General features: G+C 40.6%; 1 protein-coding gene across 7 annotated transcripts in view; it reads left to right on the plus strand.

The window, feature by feature from the left end:
• MRTFB (myocardin related transcription factor B) overlaps positions 1-9,209 on the plus strand; it is a 99,491-nt gene extending 90,282 nt beyond the window's left edge. For all 7 annotated transcript variants that reach the window (XM_081839569.1, XM_081839573.1, XM_081839572.1 and 4 more), the window contains 6 exons: positions 1,313-2,338; positions 3,970-4,113; positions 5,187-5,342; positions 6,165-6,302; positions 7,266-7,326; positions 8,552-9,209. In XM_081839569.1, coding sequence (XP_081695695.1) covers positions 1,313-2,338; positions 3,970-4,113; positions 5,187-5,342; positions 6,165-6,302; positions 7,266-7,326; positions 8,552-9,087 — 2,061 coding nt within the window. In that variant the 3' untranslated portion in view covers positions 9,088-9,209. The remainder of the gene's footprint in view (positions 1-1,312; positions 2,339-3,969; positions 4,114-5,186; positions 5,343-6,164; positions 6,303-7,265; positions 7,327-8,551) is intronic.
• Positions 9,210-10,742: the final 1,533 nt, after the last annotated feature.

The following is a 10,742-nucleotide window of genomic DNA, read 5'->3' on the forward strand; positions in this document are numbered from 1 at the left end:
GTGTCATGCGACCATTTCAAAAGTGATTTTTGTTTGCTTCTTATGATAGCAGTGCTTTCCTGGGACTTCAAATGCTCCCACATCATACCCTTCTCCTTTTACTCACCTTGTTCATTGCTACTTGGCTCGGATTGCAGAGACCTGGGTTCAATTCACTGTTTTGCCATGAAGCTCCCATGGTGACATTGGGCCCCACCTCTCACCCTAACCTACCTCTCTGGGTGGTTGTGGAGATAAATGTGTAGGAGTGGGAGTAGGAAGGATAGCATCTGTGGCTAATTTGGGCTCCTTGGAAGAAAAACAGGATAAAAAATGTAGTAAATTATAATTCAGGTGCTTGCCTATTAATAATTCTTCATGCATGCAAAGGTGACTGCACCTGACAACAGCTTATATTAAAAATAATAATAAAGGTTACTTTGTAAGGTGCCATTGGGCTTGCCCATTAAGTGCAATGTTGCTTTCAGTTCTGCACACATAGGGAAGGGAATGTACATGGAGGTAGGTGATCAAGCACCACAGTGAACATGAAAACTTTGTGCTTCCAGGAACTTCACTTTCACATTGTTGCTCCTTGTTTAATATTTTTCCACTCTTTGTCCAGCTCCTACTACTTCTTTACATTGTTCTTTTCATTGGTTTCCTCTCACTTCTCACCTTCGCTTCTACGTTTTGTGTCTCCCTGTTCTCTCTCCTCTATATATATTCTCTTCTATCTCTAAATGCTCCTTTCAGTTCATGCTCCACCTCAGAACACGTACTGTGCAGGTACTAGTCTTCTATGTCAACCTAAGATTAATCTCACTGTTCCTACCAGTGCCTTTTCCATTCCAGCTCCATGTCACTGGAAAGCCCTTCTACCTTATACGTTTCTCTCTTGAGGAAGGGCTGTAGCTTTGTATGCAAGAAGCCCTAGGCACAGTCTCTGGCATCTCCAGGTAGGGCTGGGAGAGACTCCCTGCCTGAAATCCTGTAGAGGTGCTGCCAGTCAGTGTAGGCGATACTGAGCTAGATGGACCAATGGTCTCATTCATTATAAAGCAGCTGCCTACTGTATGTTCTTCTTGATCTGTTTTTTCATTCAAGCACCTCTTAAGACAGGTGTGTTCAATTTGGCTTTTCCCAAGTCACCCTTTCCCCCTTTTCCTTTCTTCCCTAATTTATCTTGTCTTTAGTAATTTTAGGCACCCTATAAGTCATAATATCTCCTGTGTGCAGAAAAAAAGCAATCTGTGTCAGAGTTATCCTGATACTAGTTGGCTTCTTTTTCACAAATGCTTCTTTTTTCCTTTAAAAACAAAACAAAACTTAGGTAGCTGAACTGAAAATGGAGCTCAAGATAAGAGGATTGCCAGTGTCTGGAACTAAAATGGATCTTATTGAGCGTTTGAAACCCTATCAGGATCTTAACAATAATTCTATCAATGCTAGTCATACAGCGGCAGCTACTCCTTCCACTAATTGTACCAGCCAGCCTGGAGAAATAACTGCCGTATTCCCTGTTGCTACATTAAACAAGCCAATAGCTAGCTCAGTTTCCAGCTTTTCTTCAGAAACAACATCTGGTGGAACTGGCGGCAAATCAACACCTATGGAATGCATCAACTCCCCTTTGCCCATTTCCCCATCTCCTTCAGAGCCGTCCAGTCTCAGCACGGATGACACTAACATGGCAGATACTTTGACGGAAATCATGACCGTGATGTCTCCATCACAGTTCCCAAATGCATCACCTCCTCTTCGAGGTACCACAAATGAGGACAGTCATGGCAGTGGAAGCATGTTCGGCATGGAGCTTGATGCAGCAGAAAAGGACCGTAAGCTTCAAGAAAAAGAGAAGCAGATTGAAGAGCTCAAAAGAAAACTGGAGCAGGAGCAGAAACTCGTGGAAGTGCTGAAAATGCAACTTGAAGTTGAGAAGCGGGTTCAGCAGCAGCAACCCCAAGCCTCAGCTAATATTACACTGACTTTGAATCAGAAGCATATCGGTCATGATGTCAAGGAGGAAGGCACTTTAGCAGATTGCTCTGATGCAAAACAACCTGTATCTGAAGCCAACCATTCTTTAGGACAGCCAGCGTCAGTGGATGTCCAGAACCTAGTTGCCAAAAAGGCTATTGTTATCAAACAGGAGGTACCTTTGGCCAAAGCTGAACCACAAAATGTCATATCTCAGTTTTATGTAAGTTCGCAGAGACAGCCACAAACTGCTGTTGTTGCCCAGCCTCAAGCTCTACTTACTGCACAAGGAACAGCACAGCTTCTACTGCCACTCTCTCTCCAGGGTCCAAATTCTGCCACTTCAATGCAACTACCTGTGGGCAGTATCCAGGTACAGGTATGAAAGGTTCCTCCATTTTGAGTTATTTGTCATTGTCACTTATAATCTGATAGCCATGGGGAATTTTCTTCATGTGACTTCAGTGACTATTTTATCTATTGTGGTTTGTTATGGATGTTGAGGGTCGTCAGGGGAACCCTGTTCACCTCACAGAGCTACAATTCCCAGATTGGTTTAACAGCCAGTTTCTTTCACTACGGAACTCTGGGAAATGTAGTTCTCTGAAGGGAATAGGGGTCTCCTGACTACTCTCAGACCCAAGATTCTTTGGAGGAAGTCATGACTGTTTAAAGCTGTACGATAGTGCTTTAAACGTATATTGCAGGTGGATCATGCACTGGCCATAGGATCTAATGTAAATGGATTAAAAAGTCATACCAGTTACTAGATTAGAGCTCTGGATTAGGCCTCTGGTACCAGTGCAAGGGGGATTTACTGTGAGTTGCTGCTTCAACACAGTGGCTGACAGAATTATATTATTAATCCGTTCTGTTATTACTATAAGAATAGTTGTTCTTGTGAACAGCTTGCCATAAAACATAATAAGAGAAATTCTCATGTGCCTAGATGAATGCAATGTGCCACATATACAAATTCAGGGATTTTCAAAAGAGAAAGAAAGAAAAAGACACTTTCTTGCAATGTGTATAACTGGAAGTGGCATCAGCACACCTTTTTGGGATTTCTCAAGAAGTGCCTGGTGGACTGGCGCTAGAACAGGCAGTGATGTCAGGTAGAAAATTCATTTCAAAGAGACTTTGATTGACCAACTTTCCTTCCCATATTTTTTCTAGAACAGGGTTAATGATCACATGCACACCTTGAAATGCTCTTCTCAAGTGAGTGTGTAATAAAAAAAAACATAATTTTGGCTTCACTCATTGTTTCCCTTATCTCTAAAAGATGCCTCTAGTCATCTTAAGGAAGAAGGCATAGCTCAGTGGTAGAGCACATGCCCAGTTTGATGTGCGCCTTTCAAGTAATCTAAAAGGATCTCCAGTAAGTGGGATGAGAGATGCATTTGTAGAAGACCTTGGAGAGCTGCTACTTATCAGCACAGATAGTACCAGGCCAGATGGGCCGGTGGTTTGGCTCAGTTTTAGGTATATTGATATGTCTCTTGTGTCAGGTCAAGATGGAGGGATGCAACTGAAATACATAATTGCATTACACACACAAACACACACCCCTGTACTACACATACAAGCAGCAAGCACCATTTGCTTCTTCCCTCTAAAAGCTGCAAAACCACTTTACAGAGCCACACTGACCATGACTCTTTCTCATGTAGAACAGGACAGTGAGGTTTAACTTAACAAGAGTTGTTGTGGTTCTTGCATTTACCATGCAGCTCTTAATTTTCCTTTCAGCTTTCTGTTCCACAGCTTTCAAGGCCCACTGTGACATCACAGAAGCCAAGCCAATTGAAGCCACAGTGGTCATAACACCTGTCTGTCCATAAAGTAGCATTTGCTGCTCATGGGCTTAACACTGTATTTAGATACTTCAGGAAGACTTGATGTCAAACATTTAAAGATTCATTATAACATCGCTGGGTTTCTTTATTTATGCATATAGTCCAGCTGTGTCCTGTACTGTGAAATCAAGCCATACTCTTTCTCCTGTAGGCCCAGCCACAGTCTGGCATTCCAGCCATGGCACAAGTATCTACTTCTGCTTTGTCCCAGAAAGTACCACAGATGCACTCTTCAGCATCCAAAGAAAATGCTTCCCCACAGCATGTGCTTGGTCACACGCCACAAAACAGACAGGTTGGTGAATTACAGATAGACTGTATACTGTCAGTGGAACTCTTTACTTTTCTGCTTCCTAACTAAAAGTATGTGATATTCCTTAAAGTAGGATATAGCATTGAATAGGATTCATAAATTGTTATTACATTTCTCTGATTCTTAGGTTGGAATTTTTCCTCATATAAAAATATTAGCATAATTATCACCAAAACGCTTGAATGGAAGTCATTTTGCACTGATGAATGTGATGTACACCATTCCATTATTCTAATTATCTTGTCATTTTTGCTATAGTATCCTCAGCAATACTTAATGATTTCAGGGTTGTTGTTTTTTTTTAAAAAAAACCCAGTTGTGAAATGTACTACAACCTGCTATTATGTCTTCTGAAAACTGCTATACTAAATTAAATCGCACAGCAATGTGTAATTCTCTAAATTGCCTTAGCATTTTCATACATAAGGCATGCATACAATTTTGTCCCAGTTGGTGTGCATTTGTGGTTCATTAGAGAGACATTGGTAGCACTTCGTTGAGTTTCTTCTGTTTAATAGGAAACGTGCAATACCACACCTCATTCATTTTACTGAAGTGTATGCAGGAGAAGCTACTAGGACATTGCTACTACAAAAAAGCCTATGGCTGCAATCTTACATCCAACACAAATAGAGCAGGGTGTGAAATGCCCCCAATGTACTCCTTGCTTGGTGTTCCACTACCCTGCTGAACTTATATCTCCACAGGACCATCCCTCCATGACAGGACTAGTCAACATCAGGCCCTTCAGAAGTTGTTGAACTACAGCTCCCATCTTTCCTTACAATTTATCTTGCTGACTGGGGCTGATGGGAATTGTAGACCAGGAACATCTGGCAGGCATCACCAAAGGTTGGCTGCAACTGCCTTGTTAAGGAAGGCCTTTGTACTTTCCCCACTTCAGTGATATTGTGCACTAGAGCATTTTATTCAATTTAAGATTGAATGTTATTATTGTTGGCCACACTAGGAGCTGCTTGATTGTTATTGTACACCATGCTCTTGAAGAAAAATGGCATGCATGAGTTTTAAATACATACATTTTGTTTTTACAGATATTTCCTCCTACCTCACCAAATACAGTATTTTCCTATCAGAATCAGTCTGTGACAACTCTACAGCAACCTTTGTTTAGTCAGACAGCAAATACCACTGTTCACTCAGGGAACCAGGTGCCCTTGGTGCAAAATGGACCCAGTGCTCCTCAGAAGGTATATTCATTTTATGTATTCAGTTACTAACTTATTTAAAGCATTTATTATCTTGCTATTAAGCCAAAAAGAAGTTCCTGAAACAGCTTACAAAGATCAAGAATGTCAGCCCCTGCCTTTAGGCTTACAATCTAAAAGATGCAAAACAAAAGGAAAAGAGAGTGGGAGGGAATAGCAGGGAAGCAAACTCAGACACTGCTTCTTAGTTACAAAGGACGTAAAATAACCAGTCAGAATGAAAAAGGTTCAAGGGCAGGAGGAGCTGGAGGTTTCTGGTCTCTCGATATAGCAGCTGCCTTTGACGCAGCTTGATGTAATAGCTTATACTTTGTTCCCCTACCCTAGAATATCTATGCTCTAGGAGGTTGCTAGAGTAACATATTGGAGGCACTGTGACCATGGCATAAAAAAAAGGAGGCACCCTCTCTTTTTGACCTGAGAACTTTTAAATCTCAAGACAACTTCCAAACAAGATGGGGCCATATTTAAATGATAAGGTTGTCTCCAAAGTTAATCCTACTCAAAAACAAGTGGGCACGACTAATGCTGGTGCATTCATTTTAGCGGGTGTACTCTATGTGAGACTTAGTCAGATTCAACCCTAAATGCCATAGACTACACTTACTGCGCAGCCATATAAAGGGAAGTTGTTCTTTATGTGCACTTTTCATTTCCAGTAGATTAATGGAGATGACGTACAAGGTGCTAAATTAGCACATTATTGTTTTTAAAGGAGGGTGATGTGGATTTCTGTAGAGATGCTGTTTGAGAACCTTCTGCTGCCACCATTATTTGCTGACTGTTTGCCATTGTTTCACACAGCTGGCCTCCCAGTCTCAACCCCAACAGTACATTTTGCAGCAATCTCTGTTCAGCAATTCAGTAACCAAGGCAAAAGACCCTCCACGCTATGAAGAAGCCATCAAACAGACCCGCAGCTTGCAGGCTTCTCAACGAGAGGTAAGATGTATGCAGGAATGCAACAACTTGACATGTTTTACCATTCTACACAGAATAATCACATTCAGCTTTCTGTACATCTTTCCATAAGAAGCAGCCATGGGGAGACTAAGGGAGGCACATCTCCCCCCCCCTACCTTTTAAAACTCCGTCACTATCAAAATTTTGCCTTCTTTTGGTTTTCTTCCCCTCTTTAGTAGGCTGAAAGTTTCAAAGCCCTCATATTCTCTGATCATCATTCTTCATTGGCAGTCTGCTAGCAGCCTAATCCAGCCAAGATCACATCATTAGCATGAACCTAGGACTGAATAATATATAAGGGGACAACTATCATGCTCTTCTGCACCATGGTAGCTGTAATGAGTGGAGAAGGCTTTCTCTGTATTCTGTACCCTGTGTGTTGATTTATGCCTATTAGAGCATTCTTCCCATGCCTGCAGTTGTGTAGTACACCTTTCTCTGGAAACGGTGATTATCTTAATTCTTAGCAGAATAGCGGCTAATGATCCTACAGCACATTCTTATATATGTATCATCCCAACTAAATTCAGCAGTGTTTATTCCCAGGTAAGTGTGTAGCACTGCAGCCTTAGTTGGATCAATCCTTTGGGAAAGTGTCTCAGATCTGCAAAATGTTGTCCTTTAGCTAGTAAAATTGTGTTAACTTAAATATGCATAAGCCTGTTCCTTCTTTGGGATCAAAAATGATATGTGATCTGTATTTGTTGAATTCTACTTTATTGATTTTTCTTTTCCCTACACTGCAACTTGTTTGAATAATTAATAAAATCCATTTAAGAAAGAGCAAATGGGATCACAAAAGCATCCTTATTTAGGTAGAAACATAAGGTGTGTGGCATCCAGACCAGCACAATCCCCATGGTGATCCCTACATGGTGCAGAGCATGCATAATTTAGGGAAAGGTGTGTGACATAATGAATAAAGAACTCTCTGTGTTACAGATTTCCAGTGTTCACAGCCAGCAAATGGATGACCTCTTTGATATTCTCATTAAAAGCGGAGGTGAGTCAGATTGAAATGCATCATATGGTAGAGAGAGCTTCCTATTCCCTATTTTTGATTTAACAAGAACAGCTGGCAGGGAGGGGTAGCACTGTGGGTTTGACGGCCCAGCACTGGCTTTGCTGCTACTTACAAGGATAAGGTAGGGCAACAGCGAGGTTTGGGGTGGGGTGGGAATGCTGGATTGGCTCCACTTGTGCTGATGTTCTGCCTGCTCCTACACAGTCCTAGTAAGTATAGTGACACTGGTACCAAGAGGCAGCTTCCCTTCCAATTTGCTGCTCTTGCTGTTTAGTATAGAGCAGGGAAGGTGGCCCGGTGGCCCTCTGGATGTTCATCTGTCCTAGATAGCATGGCCAGTGATTAGGCAGGATAAGACATAGCCTAACAACGAATTTTAGGACATATCGTCCTTATCTCTGCTCAAGAGGGATTTTGCTGTGAGCATCCTTGAGAGTGACATTCATAAAAAGTGTGTCTCTTATTGGATTTCATGTTTGTCATTCAGCATAAAAAGATTGCTCATTCTCAAAGTAATCTCAAAGTAATGTAGTTTTAATATTTTGTTGGAAGCTGCCCAGAGTGGCTGGGGAAACCCAGCCAGATGGGCAGGGTATGTATGTATAAATAAATAAATAAATAAATAAATAAATAAATAAATAAATAAATATTATACTTGACTGTGCAATAACATTTATCTACATCAGGTTGATAGGCCTAATTGATTGATTGGCCTAATATTTAATATCAGGTTGATTGGCCTAATATTTAAGCAGTTAATTCAGAAAGTTATTGACAGTTCATTAACGATGAGTGGTTTACAGCATGTGCTCAGTTAATCAATTTGGAATCCACTGTGTTGAGTAGAGATCTTCTCCCTTTAGTCATTGCAATAATCTGTGAAAGTCTTGTAAAGAGTCTTAATGAGGCCTTCATTGAATCATTGAAATGAGAAGACAGCAGGCTCTCTAAAAAGGGGGTGGCTATTTGACTCCTTTGGGTAACGTAGGTTTTGCAGCACATGTCTTTAATCATGTTGATAGTTGTACAAACATTAGCTTGATAACTTAATTAATTGTATAAATAATTCACCGCTTTCAAATTAATTGTATAAAAGCATAAATTTATTGCTGGAGTGGTGTACCAAAGTGAGTAAGGTTTTTTTTTCTTTATATGTAATAAATAAAATATCTTACTGATTTATCTCTCATTGCCTTTTATGCAGAGATTTCTCTGCCTACCAAGGAAGAACCTTCTCTGATTTCCAAAATGAGACCCGTTACTGCCAATATCACCACAATGCCAGTGAACACAGTGGTGTCTCGTCCGCCACCACAAGTCCAAATGGCCCCTCCTCTCTCCTTAGAACCAACAAGCAATTTCTCTGTAAGTCTGGAGAATCAGCTAGAAGCCCTCTTGGAAGGAACTCTGCCTTCAGGAAATGGAATGCCTCATCTGGCAAGCAGTAGTGAGGACAGAGAGTCTTTCTCTCTAATCGAGGACCTTCAAAATGACCTCCTTAACCACTCTGGCATATTAGATCACTCACAGTCACCTATGGAAACAACAGATTCTCAATTCACCGCTTCTAATTCCTGTTTATCTCTTGATCTTCCGGACACAAATCTGGACAACATGGAGTGGCTAGACATTACCATGCCAAATGCTTCTTCAGGATTAACTCCTCTCAGCTCAACTGCCCCAAGTATGTTTTCAACAGATTTTCTTGACCCACAAGATCTACAGTTGCACTGGGATTAACTAAAAAGCCAAAGCCTACTTGACCATGGTTTTTAAAGATCCATTTACAGCATAGGTCCATTATTTCACTTTCCTTGTTTTCAGGGTAATCTTGAAAATTATCTTTAGGGTGTAAAAACAAACAAACAAAAAATATTAGACAAAAAGCATGATTCCCCCCCACCCCTGGCAATCAGTTAAGGGGAGGGGACGGGCAGGGGGGAGAGTGAGATTGGATCTTAGTTCATGTAGCTGGGATAAGTCATAATAAAACTGCACCTGACTGTTGCTATTGACAGCCTGAGCCAAGCTTAGCTGCCTTGTCAAAGCTCTGGCTAAGTTAAAGAAAACTGATGGGATTTGGTGAACGGATTGAAGTTGGCTATATTTGGACCGCTTCATGAGTTTAAAAAGTCTTGAGGTAATACTTTAGGGCTACCACATTTAGTCATTTTAATCGGCTAGACTGAAATGGTGACTTTGATTAGTTGGGCATCAAAACAAGTAATCCCCCCCCAGTTAAGTTCTTTTAGAAAAACTCTGCACATAGGAAGCACCATCTTAGGAATTCCCCTTCCCCAATTATGTGACAAATGAAATGCCTCTTCTAAGATGATGCCTGCTGCAACATGTTTGTGCATCATTAAAAACAAAGGAAATAGATGCTTTGGTCTTGACAACTATTGGTTTTCTTATATGCAAATGTATGATTATTTACTAGGTTAATTAAGTAAGGCTGTAATCCTTCATTGGGAATCAATCCCGCTGAATTCAGTGAGACTTACTTCTGAATAAACATGGTTTGGATTGCGTTGTAAGTAATCAAGTAAAACTCAAGATTAATCAGCTAAGATTTCTTTGGCCAGAGCCTTATTTAATTTTCACCCAGAAGAAATATAGGAAGTGCAGAGCCACATACATAAAAAACGCAGTGAGGTATGTGTTTTGCCCTCTATATGTTGACGACAAATAGTTATTTGCATAATTACAACCAATTTTACTTCTCTTATTTTATGTAGGATATCATACAGGCAGATTAAGATGCACAACAGTTTTCTTTCATTTGTTAGGTGTTCATAAGCTATTGGGCAATTAAAATGCATGAATTTGGATCCAAGTGTGCCCTTGCATATGCAGAAGACCTCTTCCATTTGTAAAAGGGGATATTTTACACTTTGTTCTAGAATGTTTCTAGAGAAAAATGAAACTAAATCCAAAGAAGTTGGATAAGAAGAGCTCTTGCAAGCTCTTTCTCAAGAACACTCTTACAAGCTGTTTCCCTTCCCCTCATAATTCTTTTAATCCAGCCCATATGCTGTCTTAACACATTCAAAATTAACAAAAATCAATGTTTTCAGATCCAAATTCAGAACTAGCATTGTTTTTTATATTATGTCCAAAATTTAAATTACAAGAACAATGTGAGTGAGAAATGCACCAACGTGTGTGTTTGCCTCATTCTAAAATATCTGAATTTTCCACTTTTGAAAGATTTTAAGTGAACACGTAACAGCGTGAATGACAGTCACACAGAGGAGTTACCCATCCCCTGCTGCCTGAGCCGTCTAACTGGAAATGCCAGGGGTTGAACCTGGGACCTTCTGCATGCAAAGCATGTGCTCTGTCACTCATCTGCAGCTGATCATTTGTTTGGCAGGAAGAATGAGGGATATTAC

Source organism: Podarcis erhardii (genome assembly GCF_964252035.2).
Source record: "Podarcis erhardii genome assembly, chromosome: 14".
In the NCBI taxonomy this organism is placed as follows: domain Eukaryota; kingdom Metazoa; phylum Chordata; class Lepidosauria; order Squamata; family Lacertidae; genus Podarcis; species Podarcis erhardii.